The 19,131-nt window shown below is 43.0% G+C and overlaps 1 protein-coding gene across 1 annotated transcript in view; it reads left to right on the plus strand.

The window, feature by feature from the left end:
• The first annotated feature begins 922 nt into the window (after window positions 1-922).
• Window positions 923-19,131, plus strand: part of LOC144495273 (leucine rich adaptor protein 1-like) — a 30,550-nt gene continuing 12,341 nt past the window's right edge. Inside the window, exon 1 of the mRNA XM_078215343.1 lies at window positions 923-1,607. Within this exon, the coding sequence (XP_078071469.1) occupies window positions 1,401-1,607 (207 nt within the window). The 5' untranslated portion in view covers window positions 923-1,400. The remainder of the gene's footprint in view (window positions 1,608-19,131) is intronic.

Here is a 19,131-nt window from a genome sequence, read left to right on the forward strand (position 1 = left end):
CTATATAGCACGCAAGGAACAATACTTTTCTCTGTATCCTAATACATGTGACAATAATAAATCAAATCAAATATCCATGTTTTGTTTAATCAAGGGAGAACATCATTTATACACATCTACATTACAGTGTGAATGTAAGCCTACTTGTGACTCGCAAAAAAACTACTTCAGCCTGGTCGAATCGATGCTCCGAAGTTGTCAAGGTAAGGGTGGGGATTGGATGAAAAGCGAATGTTCAACCGCAACATTAGTGAGAACAGAGCGTGCTCAGTGGCGGCTGTACCCGTCTGTAGATAATTTGTCTGTTTATGGAAGAGGTTCAAGGTTCATGTGTTCAGGTCCAAACCGAAATCCTCCTATCACAACTCCCCACCCCCCACATGTACATAAAGCTTTTAAAATTTGATTTAAAAAAAATAGCTGAAAGCGAGGTACACCAATGATGTGGCGTGTTCCATTGTGTTGGAAGTAAGATTCATTCATTTAAAATCTGCTTTGATACACCGGTTTCAGGTGGTTAACTCGTTTGCTTTGGTCAGTTCATTCTGGTTGGAGGTAAAGTGCGTTCTTTATCAACTCAGGGCCACATAACGCCAGGGTATTGCGTTGCATTTGGCGCTGTGCATGGCAGATCGCAGCTCTTAGTCCGGAGTAGCTCACGTTTGTTGCGAGTTGTGTTTCGACCCAGATACAGTAGCAACGGGCCAGTGGTTCTCTCCCCTTCAGAGTGACAGTGCTACTCCAGGTTAGCAGCAAAAGGGAATCAGACAATGAACATTGCTACAAAGACAATACTGCCACCCAGCTTGCTATCCAGGAGAAAAGCTAAAAAAAGGAGGTAGGGCGTCCCTCTACTCTGCAGATTACGGTAAAGAGGCTGGTTCACCTGTAGCTTTAGTCTTGGTGTTTCTGGTCGGGAGGTAGGAGAGACACACAGAGACAGAGAGAGAGACGCCAAGGTCAGCTCACACAGCGAGCTGTTCTGAAACTCCCACATCTCCAGCAAACCGGCTCACTTGTTCGCTCGCTCTGCTTCCTAGAACGAATTCATTCAGAAGCTGCCGGAAGAGGGATGTCTGGAAGAACAAGTTGCTGGACTGTTTTTTTCTCTTCCCCTTTTGATGTCAACTGTTCCTTTAGCAGCTGAATCCTGACCTCGAGCAAGCGAGACAATTTCGACTTGTCATCTCTGAAGACTGTGTGTATCGCAGCCCAGTGATAGGAAGTAATTCATTCTCTTGTGTTGCAAATTGACTGGACATCAGATAAATGCTGATATGATCTGTGCCCTGTGGAGTCTATCTTGAAGTCTCTTCATTTCCACGGTTAGTTTTTTTTAATGTTTAAAAGTTACCATCTATAATAGTTCAGTTTTGAATCATTGTCTGCCTTTGGCGAGGATGGAGGATTGCGTTTTGCCAGAGTTGAAGGAGATAGAGACCAAAATGGGACGCAAGGTTCCCGAAAGCCTGCTGCGATCACTGAGAGAGGATCAGTTGGGCCGGCACAAAGACGACAAAGTAACTCTCTCTACCTCAGGCACCTTGAGTAACTCCAGCACGCTGGAGAGGCTGGAGACCAAGATCCAGATATTGAAACTCGAGATGGTAAGTGTTGGAGCACGTGTGAGTTTCACTGACAATGTGCACTGCTTGTGAATGGTTGTCAGCGAATGCGCTTTAATAATAAAATAAAAGAAATGCACGGGTGCACTTTTGAATAAACTTTTGTTCCAGTGTCTACCCACAGTCTGAGCGCAAATTGTGCAACCTGTTACTTGGGTGCTACCATTCAACAAAGTCTAACCCGAACGCGAAATGTCAGAAGCTTGATGTGGAAAAGCAAAACAAAATATTTATAAAAACACATATATCTCCATATATAATTATGAAGAAAATTATACGCTGACATACCTTCAATTAATTTTTGGAATACCTTTTTGGGGAGGGGCCACATACCTTTGATATTTGGGCAATAGAAATCGTGTATTTTGGTTACAGGCTAGTCAGTTTCCGATCAGAAACTACCTTGTGTGTTTCTGGAAATGTTTAATTTTCTGGATTTTTTAACGCAGACACCCTTAAAAAGGCAAAGCTACCCTGGCTATTTTGAATTTTCGAAAATACTTCCTTTGAAATTCATATTTTTGCCAACAAGGAGTATTTCAGGTAAAGGGACATTAGCAGAGTAAAATGGAACATTGGATATTCAGAGTTAAATTGTCAATTATTCAAATACTTGGCAGCACGGTGGCTCAGTGGTTAGCACTGCTGCCTCACAGCGCCAGGGACCGGATTCAATTCCAGCCTCGGGTCACTGTCTGTGTGGAGTTTGCACGTTCTCCCCGTGTCTGCGTGGGTTTCCTCCAGGTACTCCAGTTTCCTCCCACAGTCCAAAGATGTTAGGTTGATTGGCCATGCTAAATTGATCCTAGTGTCAGGGGGACTAGCAGGGTAAATACATGAGATTATGGGAATAGGGCCTGGGTGGGATTGTGGTTGGTGCAGACTCGATGGGTTAATGGCCTCCTTCTGTACAATAAGGATTTTATGATTCTATAAAAACCCTGATGAAGTCTTTGGTGATTTATTTAAAGGATGTGACTTAACCCCCAACTGTTGCAATTATTTGTGTGGTTTCTCTGTGACAGTTTTGTGTTTTGAATTTATAGTCATGAAATTGTCCAGCCTGAAATAAACATCAGCCTGGCTAGGTTTGGACTGAAACAAAATACAAAAATAACTTGCATTTATATAGCACCTTTCAATGTAATAAAATATCCCAAGCTGCTTCATGGGCGTGTTTTACAGCAAGCATTGACACCGAGCCACGTAACGTGTTACTAGGCAGTTGTTGAAAAATAAAGCATCTTAAGGGAGGAAAAAGGGATGGAGTTCAAGAGATGTTTAGGGATGGATCCCTGAACTTAGGGCCTTGGTAGCTGAAGACATGGCCACTAATGATGAAACAGTTGAAATCGGGGAGGCAGTGGTTTAGTGGTATTATCGTTAGGCTATTAATCTAGAAACTCAGCTAAAGTCCTGGAGACCCGGGTTCGAATCCCGCCACGGCAGATGGTGGAATTTGAATTCAATAAAAAAAATCTGGAAACAAGAATCTACTGATGACCATGAAACCATTGTCAATTGTTGGAAAAACCCATCTGGTTCACTAATGTCCCTTTGGGAAGGAAATCTGCTATCCTTACCTAGTCTGGCCTACATATGACTCCAGAGCCACAGCAATGTGGTTGAGTCTCAACTGACCTCAGGCAACTAGAGATGGACAATAAATGCTGGCCAGTCAGCGATGCCTAAGTCCCACTCATGAATTTTAAAAATCGGCTGTGCTGAAGAGGCCAGAATTACTTGAGCACAGATATCTTGGAGAGTTATAAAACTGGTGAGGGGGAGTTTTCCCACCCCGCCCTCCATGGGAATTGTAGCGGGCGAGGGGGGAAGGGTCATGCAAAGGTCCATTGACATTGGGTGGGATTTTCCAGTTTTGGGGTGAGGGTGGCCAGAAAACCGGAAAATCCCACTCGAGGAGAGTTTACAGTGAGAGGAAGGGGTGAAGCCATGGAGGTATTTGAAAATAAGGATGCAAATTTTAAAGGCAAGATTTGCTTTACCAAGAGCCAATCTACGTCAGAGAGTCCGGGAGTGATAGACAAACAGTACTTGGTGCCAGTGAGCACATGGGTAGCAATGCTTTGTTTAGCCTCAAATTTACGAAGGGTAGAAGATGGAAGGCTGGCCAGGAATCTTGGAATCATCAAGTCGAGAGGTAATAAAAGTATGGTGAGGGTTTCAGCAGTAGATAAGGTGAAGTAGGGACAGAGTCATCTGAGGTCACAGTGGAGAAAATAGGTATTCTTAGTGCTAGCACAGACAAGTTGTCAGAAGTTCACCTGGGGATCAAATATAACATCAAAGTTGCGAGCAATCTGGTTCAACCTCAGACCGTTATCACGGAGACGAATGGGGTTTGTAGCTAGTTGGTCACAGGACCATGGATTTGGTTTTCCCAATATTTAATTGGGGGAACCTCTGTTCATCTAGTGCTGGATGTTGGCCATGTATGCTGATCATTTTGAGCCAATAAATGGGCCAGGAGAGGTCCAGGGAGGTATCACTGGGTGTCAGGAGCGTACGTGTGGAAACTAACGCTTGGCTTTCGGATGACATCACTGCGTAGCAACATGTAGGTGAGAAATAGGAGGGGGGCAAAGAAAGTTCCTTGGGGCACCAGAAGTAATGGTAATCATTTGGGAAGAAAAGCATCTGCTTGTGATTCTCTGATAAGGATGGAACGAAGTGAGTATAGTTCCACATACCAGCAAGAACTAATGCATTTATATAGTAGATCATAGAATCATAGAGTCCTACAGTGCAGAAGGAGGCCAGTTGGCCCATCATATCTGCACTGAACACAATCACACCCAGGCCCTATCCCCATAATGCCAGGCATTTACTCTAGCTAGTCCCCCTGACACTAAGGGGCAATTTAGCATGGCCAATCCACCTAACCCACACATCTTTGGACTATGAGAGGAAACTGGAGCACCCGGAGGAAATCCACACAGACATGGGGAGAAAGTGCAGACTCCACACAGACAATGACCCAAATGGGAATCAAACCTGGGTACCTGGCACTGCGATGCAGCAGTGCTAACCACTGCACCACCATGCCGCCCTGTATCTTAATTGCTCATGTCCTTAGGACCATTGAAAGTGCATTGCAACCGATAATTAAATTTTGAAATGCAGACTTATTCTTGTTGTTTTGTAATTATGTAAATTCACAGTGTTGCCCATTTCCTGACCATACGCTACATGACTGTAATTATACTGCATCCTTGTGTCAATCTGATGCAGCTTCATCTGCAGCTTCAGGTTCATAATGATTGAAAAGTAGTAAGATAATTTCTGAGTTATGTCCTGAATGCCATAGAGCCTGGAGTAGCAAGTCTCACACTGGTTCATGTTCACATGATATAGTGTAATCCAGACCACTCGGAAACAGGGTTGTGCAGGGTTTTTGTGCAGCTCCCTCGGCACAATGTGCAGTATAACTGCAGGTTGCAATTCATCACAGTATTTGCCCGATCAAATATTTAATGTTATCATCTCAGATAAGTAGTTCCATCTGTTATTTAATAGAACATTTTTGCTGTAATGAGCAAAATAATCATATAATCTTTACAATATTAATTTAGTTAGCAGCAGCAAACAGATTCAGACAGACCAATTGTCTTGGCGTTTTGAGAAAGGGAAGGCCCCGTATCTAAGCAATTTTGGGCCCCATATCTAAGAAAGGATGTGCTGGCCTTGGAAAGGGTCCAGAGGAGGTTCACGAGAATGATCTCAGGAATGAAAAGTTTGATGTATGAGGTGCATCTGAGGATTCTGGGTCTGTACTCGAGGGACTTTAGAAGGATGAGGGGTGGATCTCATTGAAACTTACAGAATAATGAAAGACCCGGATAGAATGGATATGGAGATGTTTCCATTAGTAGGAGAGACTAGGATCCGAGGGCACAACCTCAGAATAAAGCGACGACTCTTTAGAACTGAGGTGAAGAGGAATTTCTTCAGCCAGAGGGTGGTGAATGTATGGAATCCATTGCCACAGAAGGCTGTGGAGGCCAGGTCATTGATTGTATTTGAGACAGAGATAGATAGATTCATGAGGTATGGTGATCCTCAGATTAAAATCACCACCAGTCAGCTCTCCTCCTCAAAGGGGAGAGCAGCCAATGGTCATTTGGGACTATGGCGACTTTAGTAAGCTGTAGAAACTGCTGCACCTAGGCTTCCAGATGGCATTTAATGAAGTTTCACACTGAAGGTTAACAGTTAAACTTAATACTGATGGAGTTGGTAGATTGTGTATGGTTGATAACAAAATAGTGGCACTTGTTGTGAACAAGTGGAGGATGTGGAGAAGTCCAGATTGCCTTAGGGATTGGTATTAAAACCACTGTTGTTTCTAACTTACATCAATGCCTTCGACTTAGAAATGCAAAGCCAACTGGTCAAATTTTTTAATGGGCTAACCTAGATGAGCAGTAGTGTTAAAGAAGGCATATCAGGAAGTAAAGAATAAGATGGAAGGACTATGCACATGGACAGAGCAGCACCGGATGAAATTTAAGGAAGACTAATACTACACTTTGTACAGGAAAATTAGAAAGCATACACTGTGAACTGTGTTGAAATAGCTAAGAGTGAATTGAATGAGTCTCAAAAGTGTAAATCTTCTTGATACTCAACATAGAGTAATAGAATGAAACAGCATAGGAGACCATTCAGCCCATTATGTGTGCACTAGATTTTTGAAAGAGCTATTCAATTAGTCCCACTCCCTTGCCCTTTCTCCTTAAAACTGAATGATTTTCCCTTTCAAGTATTTTTCCAATTTCCATTTGAAAGTTATTATCGAATCTCTTTCCATCATGCTTTCAGTCAATGCATCCTTGAGCATAATAAAACATGAATAACACAGCTGATTCAACAATGCAGAATAGCAGTGGATAAAATAATAATGCATAATTTAAGGTAAAAAAGAGTCTCAGGAACCCCAGAGGACTATGATTTAAGGTGGTTAACAAAAGAAGCATTGGTGACATGAAGGAAAAGTTTTTAATGCACTCAGTGATTGGAATTTGGAATGCGCTGCCTGAGAGTATGGTGGAAGCAGATTCAACCGAGGCCTTAAATCGGGAAATGGATAGTTATCTGAGAGAAAGCAAAATGAAAGGCTACAGAGAAAAGGTGGAAGAGTTGGACAAGGTGAGTTGCTCTTGTGAGGAGCCAGAACAGACACAATGGACTGAATGGCCTTTACGGGTGGCACAGTGGTTAGCGCTGCTCCTCAAAGCTCCAGAGACCTGGGTTCGATTCCCGGCTTGGGTCACTGTCTGTGTGGAGTTTGCACATTCTTCCCGTGTCTGCGTGGATTTTCGCCCACAGTCCAAAGATGTGCGGGTTAGGTGCATTGGCCTTGCTAAATTGCCCCTTAATGTCTTGGGATGTGTAGATTAGAGGGATTAGTGGGGTAAATATGTGGGGTTACGGAGATAGGTCCTAGGTGGGATTGTTGTCGGTGCAGACTTGATGGGCCGAATGGCCTCCTTCTGCACTGTAGGGTTTCTATGATTCTGTGTGTAACTATTCTATGAAAAGGAGAGATCCAGAGATAGCTTTGATACTCCTGGTTGATTGAAAGTATTTTTGTTTCCAAAATTGTTTCCAAAATTGATAAGTACCTTACACCCATTGTGCAGGGAAGATTTTGATTTCTTTTTCAGCTGTAAACAATTAAGAAATGAAATAGAATAAGGGGCACTGAAGAGTAGTCCAGTTTTTGAATTAGAAGCTGTATCTTTAGCGAAAAGGCCCAGAGAAAGACTGACCCAAATTTCAGGACGTGGACGAGATACAGTATTCTGTTACGAAAGGTAGTTCACTGGAAATGGTACTGGAGCATATCCAGTAATCTTTATATCATCACTCAAAAATAAGTTTTGCCAATTGAATTGAGGAAATATAATCAGAATTGCTCCTCTCTGTTTGCACCTGACTGTATAGACACAGATCCTTTTAGCATGCAAGTTGATAGAAAAGAGCGGCACGGTAGCACAGCGGTTAGCACTGTTGCCTCACAGCACGAGGGACCCGGGTTCGATTCCTGGCTTGGGTCACTGTCTGTGCAGAGTCTGCACATTCATCCCATGACTGTGTGGCTTTCCTCCAGGTGCTCTGCTTTCTCCTACAGTCCAAAAGGCATGCTGGTTAGGTGCATTGGCCACGCTGAATTCTCCCTCTGTACCTGAACAGGCGCCGGAATGTGGCGACGAGGGAATTTTCACAGTAACGTCATTGCAGTGTTAATGTAAGCCTACTTGTGACACTAATAAATAAACTTTAAACTTTAGAAGGTATTATGATTTAACCACCCTAAAAGTAAGATGCTCAAATCATGGATGTTATTAAACCTGAGGGAATTTCATGTCCAACTTGAATCTGTAGCACCCACTATGTAGAAAAAATGTTCCCTTCATTCTTCTAATGATAATCCTGAGCCTGTGCCTCTTTGTTGCTTTCCTTGATGGCTATTAAACATTCTGATTAAAGTATCTTTGAATAGATCCAATTGAAATCCCATTGAAAGTAAATCATAGCACAAAATATTAATTCAACAATCACACTTGGTGAAGTCTTAATGCTTGTTTATTTTTGAAAGCAATAAAGTAATGCTGATGCTTAATGGAGAGACAGTGGTGCAGTGGTATTGTCACTAGTAATCAAAAGATCCAGGGTAATGCTCTGGGGACCCAGGTTCAAATCCCACCATGGCAGATGGTGAAATTTGAATTCAATAAAAATCGGGAATTAAAAATCCAATGATGACAATGAAACCAGTGTTGAACCCATCTGGTGCACTAATATCCATCACAAAAGGAAATCTGTCATCCTTACCTCGTCTGGCCTACATATGGCTCCAGAGCCACAGCAATATGGTTGACTCTTAAATATACTCAGGGTTGGGCAATAAATGCTGGCCCAGCCAGTGATGCCCACATCCCACAAACAAATAAATAGAAAAATAATGTTGAGGTTTCGGGACACATTATTCCAACTGATTAATTCAATGGTTCTCAACCTTTTTGCTTCTAGGTCCCTCCCCTGTTTTGAAAAATTCCAGGAACTCCTGCAACACCGTACATTTTCAGTATGAAATTTAATTATGCAATTAAACACACAAAATTATTATTTTTCTTTAACTTAATGTAAAATTTGCATCTGGTGCTGAGTAATAATTCTGTTAGGACATGGTGATATCTTTAACAAGCCCACATGTATATCATGTTCTATGTTGCTCTAGGTCTGTTATGCTTAGATTGGTAGGTTGACACTGGGAAGTTCGTGGACTGTCACTGGAGCTGATAAAGTGTTGATGAGCCTGATGGTATTGACAACCGTATCAACTTCTTCTCTTGTCTGATACTAGTGTGTAAGCAGAACATGCCTGCTAGATGTCATCTCCATGACAACCCAGCACTGCACCAATGGCCATGAGGGACTGGGGCCAAGCAGCGGTTTGTAGTCCCTCGCATCCTGTGCGGGTCTGAGACCGAGGACTAAAGTGGCACTGTGCTGGTGCCAATTGGTGACTTAGGGCTGGAATGTAAAACTCTGACTAATGTAACTTTAAGGATTCACCCTTAAATTTACTTTAAATTATCTGCACAGTGGAGACAGAGCAATGGGCTGACCCCTTGACACCTTTGTATGGACCTTTGAAGAGTTGCAGAACCATTGGTAGTGACACCACTCTGGACTAGAGCCAGAATTAAACCATCTTCATTACTTATCAGGTATTTGAAGGGAAGAATTGCAACTGATTTTGTTACATTCCATCTATTGGCATTTGAAGCAGCTAATAGATGCAAAATATTACATTTTCTCTTCTGCTTGACTGTAATTCTTCAATGGGACAAGCAAGAATAAATAGCCTTGATTGGACTCAAACTAACAGAGTGAAGGCAATCTAAATATTCTTTCCCCCAAAGCATAGAGTAAAACTATCAGGATGTGACTGATGGAGCTGGTTTGATTTTCTAGCATTGAGGTGTGGAAGAATGTGAAATATCAAATTCCTTCATATGATGTTCACTTCTAAATAGAACTAATTCCAACTAAATAAATACTATCAGGGTTGTCTCAAGAAGCAAATAGGGCTTTTAGTTAAACAGAAAAGATTCAGCAATGACTAAAGTCATAGGCCCTAGATCTAGTCCATTGACTTTGGTTAATATCTTGTTTACAAATGCAGGTGTTAAGAAAACCGACAAAGACTTGCTTTAAAGGCGCACAGCTAGGATAGACTGAGAATCTTTTACAAGAAATCAGTGTATTATGACTTTCTGAGGAAAACTAGTTTCCAATTACTTCGAGCGTGCCACCAAAATGCCAAAATGTCTTCTGAACAGGGTTCAAGAATAGACAAGTAGTGTTTACTGAAAAATAAAATGTTAGGACAGGTTTCAGTTCTGGCTTAAGGCCGTTCTAATATGCAAGAACACTGATGTTTTCAATTTATATCTGAATCGCCACCATTCAACCAGACAAGCAAATAAAATGACAAGTTATAATTGACCAATTTGGGCCAGTTTGTTACTTTTATTCTAAGGTTTCTTTGACTTCTTTATCTGAATTCCAGTACCAACGAGCATTGTGAGAATTACTCATAAAAACTCAAAGCAAAATTTGAAAGAAACACTTCCATTTATATAGCATTTTTTCACAACTCAAAGTGCTTAACAGCTAATGCAGTCATTTTTGATGACTGTAGTAACATACAAAACACAGCAGCTAATGTACACTCAGCAAACCCCAACAAACAACAATGTGATAACATCCAGATAAGCTGTTTTCTGTAATGTAAACAGAAACTGCTGCAAAAAAAACACAGCAGGTGTGACAGCATCTGTGGAGAAAGAGTCCAATATGACTTTTCTTTAGAATTGTGTTTGAGTTCCGGAGAACACTCATATTGAACTTGAAACGTTAACTCCGTTTCTCTATGAGTGATGTGGAGACGCCGACGTTGGACTGGAGTAAACACAGTAAGAAGTCTCACAACACCAGGTTAAAGTCCAACAGGTTTATTTGGTAGCAAATACCATAAGCTTTCGGAGCAATGCTCCTTCGTCTGATGGAGTGGATATCTGTTCCCCAACAGTGCACAGATACAGAAATCAAGTTACAGAATACTAATTAGAACACAAATCTCTACAGCCAGCCAGGTCTTAAAGGTACAGACAATGTGGGTGGAGGGAGCATTCAACACAGGTTAAAGAGATGTGTATTGTCTCCAGACAGAACAGCTAGTGAGATTCTGCAAGATCAGGGGGAAAGCTGTGGGGGTTACGGATAATGTGACATAAATCCAACATCCCGGTTTAGGCCGTCCTCATGTGTGCAGAACTTGGCTATCAGTTTCTGCTCAGTGACTCTGCGCTGTCGTGTGTCTTGAAGGCCGCCTTGGAGAACGCTTACCTGAAGATCCTGGTTAGTGCTACCTCACAGTGCCAGGGACCGGGGTTTGATTTGTGGCTTGGGCCACTGTCTGTGCGGAGTCTGCACGTTCTCCCCGTGTCTGCATGGTTTTCCTCCGGGTGCTCCAGTTTTGTCCCACACTTCCGAAAGACATGCTGGTTAGGTACATTGACCTTGCTAAATTTTCCCTCAGTGTAACCGAACAGGCGCTGGAGTGTGACGACTGGGGAATTTTCCCAGTAACCTCATTGCAGTATTAATGTAAGCTTACTTGTGACACTAATAAATAAACTTAAACTCTTTCCACAGATGCTGCCAGACCTGCTGAGTTTTACCAGCAATTCAGACCTCCAGCATCTGCTAAATGTTGCATTTAAACAAATCTGGTTTTTTTAAATGTCCATTGAGGGATAAGTATTGGCCAGGTAACAAGGAATAACTCTTCGAAATAGTGTCATGGAGTCTTTTATAGTCACCCTGGCAGACAGATGGGGCCTTGGTTTAAGAACCTGAATGCATCACCTTGTAATTCAGAGGCGAGTATTAAATGGTTGTCACACAAAGTGAATGTAAACTTTTCATTGAGAGTATGCTAATGATTTATCACACAAGCTGAGACTTTATAGACGCTGTCATATTATTCAAGAATTTTATTATCATTATCATTAGTGGCTGTCCCTCTGTCGAGAATGACCTCTACTCAGGGTTGTGTGTTTCTGACGTGCATCTTCATGTGACTGAACAGGCTGATTCTCAACTTTGGGGACATGGGAAAGATAGTGGGATGCAGGATCTGATTCCTTTTCTTTCCCCTGCTGCTGCATCATTGAGGTGTTTGGATCAAAACTTGACAAAGGTTGGTGAACAAGTTGTTGTCATTTTGAATGATAGATAGAAAGCTGCAACCAGTCATTAATGTCAATGATGCTGCCCTTCAAGAAGAGCTTCAAGGTGCCTTTATAGCATTTCTCTTCCTCTCTGGAATGCTGAACATTTGAGCGTTCAGCATACAGGACCTGGCAAGGGAGATGTTTTTTTGGTTATCCAGACACAGTGTCCAGTCCATTGTAGCTGGTTTCTCAGGAGTTTGACCTGAATCCTTGTGGAGCTGGCTTCAAGAAAGATGCTAGCATTTGTTTGATAGTTCTACCATTGAGTCTGAAGGATGTGGTGGGGGATTGCTGGTAGAATTCCTCTAGTGCTCTTATGTATTGCTGTTACTCAGTCCAGATCACACTCAGTGCAGGAATTTGGTGACGATAACAGCTCTGTGCAATGTGATTGGCCAACAGCTGTCCAGCCATCCAGGCACTGTGCTGCAGTGGCCGAAAGAGGGACTGCAAGGCCGTGCCTGGGACTAAGTACAGGGAGCTGGTATGAGGAAGTGGCAGGGGTATCGGGGAGGTCAGGGGTCACCAGGGAGGAGGGTGAGTAGCTAATAGAGATAGGCTGGGCAGGGAATGTAGGGCCTATGATGTCCAGTCCATGAGGAGAGGGGGGCTTCCGATGGAGAGTGCCTTCCTGCCTGATATAGAGACCAGTGATTTTGTTTCTATTTGCCACCATCAGCTATCTGGTGCCCGAGAGTCTGAAAATTGAGGCTGGGTGGGAAAAGGCCATTAAGTGGCCACTTGAAGACGATAATAGGGGTAAAGGCGGGCTTCCAGTACAAGGCCATGCCCACCCCATTATAAAATAATGTATGGGTTCAGGGCAGGATTCCAGAGGGAATCCAATCCATGCAATTTCACCCTCCCCCCCTTCACAAACACACACCTGCTACCCCACCTCAAAACCCTCCGGGGTGGGGAGCAGAAAATTCAGGCCTGGGCCTTTAGTTGACTTGCGGTCAAACACTCACCGTCGTAGTTTGTAAAAGGTTGCAATAGTGCATCTTATCCAGTGCTGGGTGGTAGCCTTTTTAGAGAGATGGCTGTTAAGGCTTGGGAAGTTCTCAACATATATGTGTTTCTCCACTGACCAAGTCCAGGTTGATATGACTTTTATTTTGGCAACATTCAAGAACAGGCTGTCTTTTATATGCAGAATTGCAGGGATTGAGAGTAGTTTGCAAGTTTGGCGCAGAGTGGCCAACAACACTGTCATCATCCACAAACTGTAGATCATGAGGTCTAAGATGATCAGTTTGGTTTTGGCACAGGGGTAACTGAGGTTAAAGAGCTTTCCATCTAGGCAGTACTTAATACTCATACAGAGGGCAGTTGATCTTTCAGATCATTGATCTCTGTCGTGTAAATTATAAACATTGAATAATAACAATGAATGTTATAATACAAGAATGCTAATACTGCTGAATCCCGTATGACTGGAACATTGCTATGTGTATAACTGCACATTGCTTCATGACCATTTCAGTACCAATAAGCTATATTAGTAAATTATCTAAAAGCAAAATACTTGAAAGCTGAAATAAGCACAGAAAATGCTGGAAGTCTTCAGTTTTGGCAGAATCTGTGGAGAGAAACAGTTAATAGTTCCAGTTGTGAATTTTCATCAGAACTGGGTTAGAAATGTAATAGTTTTTACGTAGGTGAAACGGGGGAGAATATGAAAGAACAAACAGGAAGCTCTGTGAAAGGATGGAAGATGAGAGACATTAAATGAGAATGGGGCAGAACCAAAGGGAATGGAAATAGGACAAGGAAGCAAACAAAAGTTGGGTCAGAAGAGGAATGAATGGCAGCAAAGTGAACAGTTGACATCCAAAAGTAAAAACAAGAGAAAAACAAAATTAAGATCGGGCGGGGTGGGGGGGTGGTGGGGGGGGGGGGCGGGGGGGGGGGGGGGGATAGATCACAGATTACCATCTGAAATTATTGAACACAATGTTAGTTCAGAAGACGATATGGTGTCTAACTGAAAGTTGACAGGCTATTCCTCAAGCTGTATTGAGCTATATTAGAAGTATGCCGAGGCCAGTATGAAGGCGAGGTGGAGATTTGGGAGTCATGGTTGCAGATTGACTGGAGATGTTTTGCAAAGAGGTCACCCAATCTGTATTTGGTCTCCTCAATGCAGAGGAGACCGCATTGTGAGCAGTAAATGCAGTATTCTAAATTGAAAGAAGTACAAATAAATAACTGCTTCACCTGGAAAGGGCCTTGGATGGTGAAGAGTGGGGAGGTAAAAGGGAGGTGTTATGTCTCCTGTCTTTGCATGGGATGATGCCGTGGGAAGGGGATGGGATGCTGAGTGATTGAGAGGCAGACTAGGACATCGTGGAGTGAACAAGCCCTACGGAATGATGTTTGGTGGTGGCATCATGCTGAAGATGATAGTCTTGGCAGAGGATAATCCGTTTAGTATGGAGGCTGGTGGGGTAGAAGAAAGGGAAGTCTATTGTGGTTCTGGGAGGGAAGGGGAGGCATGAGAGCAGAAGTGTGAGAAATGGGTTGGACATGACTGACTACAATCGGGGGAATCCTCAGTTGAGGAAAAAGGAAGACAAATCAGAAACACTGGCATGGAATGTTTCATCGTCGGAACATGTGGCAGAGATGGAGAAACTTAGAGAATAGAATGAAACCCAGAGTGCTAAATATGAGGAAGTGAAGGTAGTCGTGGAGGCTAGTGGCCTTATAATGAATATTTGTTGTTAGCCTATCCCAGAAATGGAGAAATGAAGTTGAGCACTTAATGGCTCGGATATTTTGGATGGCATAGTTTCCCTTCCTGCCACCCGGGGAATCAACAGCAAACACATTGCCTTTGGTATGCCCTGAAGCCATTTAACACCTAATTGCACCCCTCTCTCAGGAATAAGACTTGATTAGGGAACTTAAGGCTAACGGCTGGAACCTCTCTAGTCCCGGCCATGCTAGGAGCTGCAGTGGACAGGACTGGACTGCAAGCAGTTCCCAGTGCCTAGGTCCTGGAAATTCAGGACCAGGTAAGTGTGAGGGTCTCAGTAGAATTTACCTTGTGCTGTGCATAATGGCTTAATATCTCATACACAGCTAGCCCTCCTTCATCCATCTTGGACTCAGCACCTTGCAGCAAATGTGAAAATTGGCAAAATTAATTGTCATTTTGCTATTCAGTAGCCCAATGTTAGAAGTGCAGGAAAGAACAGTACCAACCTCAGCAATGACATTCCACATAAATGTATATTCGAGTGGCTCATCTCTGTTTAACTGTATTTTTAAAATTCATTTATGGGACATGGGCATTTGCTAGCTGGCCAGCATTTATTGCCCATCCCTCGTTGCCCTTGACTGATACAACTGAGTGGCTTGCTAGGCCATTTCAGAGGGCATTTGAGTCAACCACATTGCTTGGGAAAGGTACTGGAGAATGGCTATTGCTTGTGCAATCATATTGCAATTAATTGACAACAGAGAGTACATGTCTTCACGAGAAAAATGGGGAAGAGGCAGACTTGATTAGGGAACTTAAAGTGAAGGAACCCTTAGGGAGCAGTGACCATAGTATGATAGAATTTACCTTGCAGTTTGAGAGGGAAAAGCTGGAATCAAATGTAACGGTATTACAATTAAATAAAGCTAACTACAAAGACATGAGGGAGGAGCTGGCCAGAGTTGATTGGAAAGGGAGCCTAGCAGGGAAGACTGTGGAACAGCAATGGCAGGAGTTTTTGGGGGTTATTTGGGAGGTACAACAGAAATTCATCCCAAGGAGGAGGAAACATGCTAAGGGGAGGACGAGGCATCCATGGCTGACAAGGGAAGTCAAGGACAGCATAAAAGCAAAAGAAAAAGCATACAAAGTGGCGAGGATTAGTGGGAAGCTAGAGGATTGGGAAGCCTTTAAAAGCAAGCAGAGGACAACTAAAAAAAGCATTAAGGGGGGAGAAGATGAAATATGAGTGTAAGCTAGCTAGTTATATAAAAAAATGAAGAGTTTTTTTCAAGATATAAAAGATATGAGAGAGGCAAAAATAGACATTGGAAAATGAGGCTGGAGAAGTTTACAGGAAACAAAGAAATGGCAGAGGAACTGAATAGTTACTTTGCATGAGTCTTCATGGTGGAAGATATCAGTGGGATGCCAGAGCTCCTGAAGAATCAGGGGGCACAGGTGAGTGTAGTGGCCATCACTAAGGAGAAGGTTCTGGGGAAACTGAAAGGTCTGAAGATGGATAAATCACCTGGACCAGATAGAGTACATCCCAGGGTTCTAAAAGAGATAGCTGAGGAAATTGTGGAGGCATTGGTAGTGATCTTTCAGGAATCACGGGAGGCAGGGAGGGTAGCAGAGGACTGGAAAGTAGCTAATGTAACACCGCTGTTTAAAAAGATGGGAAATTATAGACCGATTAGCCTGACTTCAGTCATTGGCAAGATTTTAGAGTCCATTATTAAAGACGAGATCGCGGAGTACTTGCAAGTACGTGATAAAATAGGACTGAGTTAGCACAGCTTCGTCAAGGTCATATCTGACAAATCTGTTAGAGTTCTTTGAGGAGGTAACAGGGAAGTTAGATGAAGGAGAACCAGTGGACGTGATTTATTTAGATTTCCAGAAGATCTTTGACAAGGTGCCACAAAGGAGACTGTTAAATAAGTTAAGAGCCCATGGTGTTAAGGGTGAGATCCTGGCATGGATAGAGGATTGGTTGACTGGCAGAAGGCAGAGAGTGGGGATAAAGGGTCTTTTTCAGGATGGCAGCCGGTGACTAGTGGTGTGCCTCAGGGGTCGGTGCTGGGACCACAAATTTTCACAATATACATTAACGATTTGGAAGAAGGAACTGAAGGCACTGTTGCTAAGTTTGCAGATGATACAAAGATATGTAGAGGGACAGGTCATATTGAGGAAACAGAGGGGCTGCAGAAGGACCTGGACAGGTTAGGAGAGTGGACAAAGAAGTGGCAGATGGAATACTAGGTGGAAAAGTGTGAGGTTATGCACTTTGGAAGGAGGAATGGAGGCATAGACTATTTTCTAAATGGGAAAATGCTGAGGAAATCAGAAACACAAAGGGACTTGGGAGTCATTGTTCAAGATTCTCTTAAGGTTAACGTGCAAGTTCAGTCGGCAGTTAGGAAGGCAAATGCAATGTAAGGATGTCGAGAGGGCTAGAATACAAGAGCAGGGATGTACTTCTGAGGCTGTATAAGGCTCTGGTCAGACCCCATTTGGAGTATTGTGAGCAGTTTTGGGCCCCTTATCTAAAGAGGGATGTGCTGGCCTTGGAAAAGGTCCAGAGATGGTTCACAAGGATGATCCCTGAAATGAAGAGCTTGTCATGTGAGGAACGGTTGAGGATTCTGGGTCTGTACTCGTTGGAGTTTAGAAGGATGAGGGGGGATCTTATTGAAACTTACAGGATACTGCGAGGCCTGGATAGAGTGGACATGGAGAGGATGTTTCCACTAATAGGACAAACTAGAACCAGAGGGCACAACCTCAGGCTATAGGGACGATCCTTTAAAACAGAGATGAGGAGGAATTTCTTTAGCCAGAGAATGGTGAATCTGTGGAACTCTTTGCTGCAAAATGCTGTGGAGGCCAGGTCATTGAGTGCCTTTAAGACAGAGATAGATAGGTTCTTGATTGATAAGGGGATCAGGGGTTATGGGGAAAAGGCAGGAGAATGGGCATGAGAAAAATATCAGCCAAGATTGAATGACAGAGCAGACTCAATGGGCCGAGTGGCCTAATTCTGCTCCTCTGTCTTATGGTCTAAGAGGGAACGGAAGGAGGTTCAATAAAAAAAGGAAATAAAAAGTTGTTTAAAAGTGCACTTTCTCTGTATCCACACAAGGTGCAGCATTCAGAGGTCCAGCAAATTTGCACTGTGCTGTATAAGGACTAACAGTAGTGAGACTAACTTGAGTCTCACTAACTAATCTTGTGATGGTTATTGATCAATATACCATTCCTTCTGTCTAACCTATTAATAAAACAACTATGTTTCTTGCTGACAAAAATATTTAATAAGCATATAGAGTTCAGCAGGCAGCACCTGTAATTTTGCGTATTACGTATTGATTTCCATTTCGTTAGAACCAAGTAATCTAAGAACCTGCCAACATGTAATTTACATCTGAGCCAGTATTGTAACATACCACATGAAGGATAATATTGGCCTGAAGGATAATATTGGATTGGGTTTTGTGACCTCCCAGCCGGGCATATTTTCAGCTGAGAGCATGTAAATTATGTTGGGAGGTTAGCCCACAGCTTTCTCACCCACCCGGTCCCCATAACATGGTGGTGGGTAAGGCACCCATGAGCCCACCTGCCGTTAAGCCTAATGAAGCCCTTAAGTGGCTCATTATTTCCCACTTAAGGCCCTCAATCTGCTCCACTGCCACAATACGCTGGACAGTGAAAGGCAGGCGAGAGCCAGAAGACGTCTTTCACAACTAAGGTGGGAAGGAATGGAGTTTACATCCTTTGGGGGGGTGGGGTGCCTCGTTCTCATCACGGGCACTCCTCTTAAGCTCATAATACCCCTTTGCGCCTCCTTTACTGGCCTCCAAAACTATGCCCCCTCACTCTGGGGTCACATCCCTCACGGCCCAAAATGCCCAGGACTTAGCTGGGTCTGGTCACCATGCTTTCTTTGGAACTGCCTGTAGCCCACTGTTGAGTTCTGGCACTGCTGGGACTACAGGAGCTGCTGACCGGACTTCCTTCCACTGAAGGGAGAAAGTTCCACTCACAGATCCTTCCACCCGCAGTGTGTTATCGCTGCGGGACAGCCTTATTTAAAGTCAGTTCCAGACCCATTGTTTTAAAAACGTGGGGTGGGCAACCCTTGAAGAAAGACAGATAGATTCACTAAAATAATGCCACTTAAAAGGCTGCAGTGGGTTCCCATTAATTCTACTTCATAACATCTTCACTTGGCTGTATGTATGTGTGAAAATCCTGGTACTTGATTAAACATGTAATCAATTTTTCAACTGCTTTTCTAGTAGATTAAGAGGATAATTGAATTGGAAAAGTCAAAGCTCTCAGAAAATTTGACACTTAAATCTTCGTAATGATGCATTTATTAAGAAAACGAGAAACATAGATTGAGAAAACATTATTAATCGCATAAACTGCACTCTATTTGTACCATGACAGTACC

Source organism: Mustelus asterias, chromosome 6 (genome assembly GCF_964213995.1).
Source record: "Mustelus asterias chromosome 6, sMusAst1.hap1.1, whole genome shotgun sequence".
Taxonomy (NCBI): domain Eukaryota; kingdom Metazoa; phylum Chordata; class Chondrichthyes; order Carcharhiniformes; family Triakidae; genus Mustelus; species Mustelus asterias.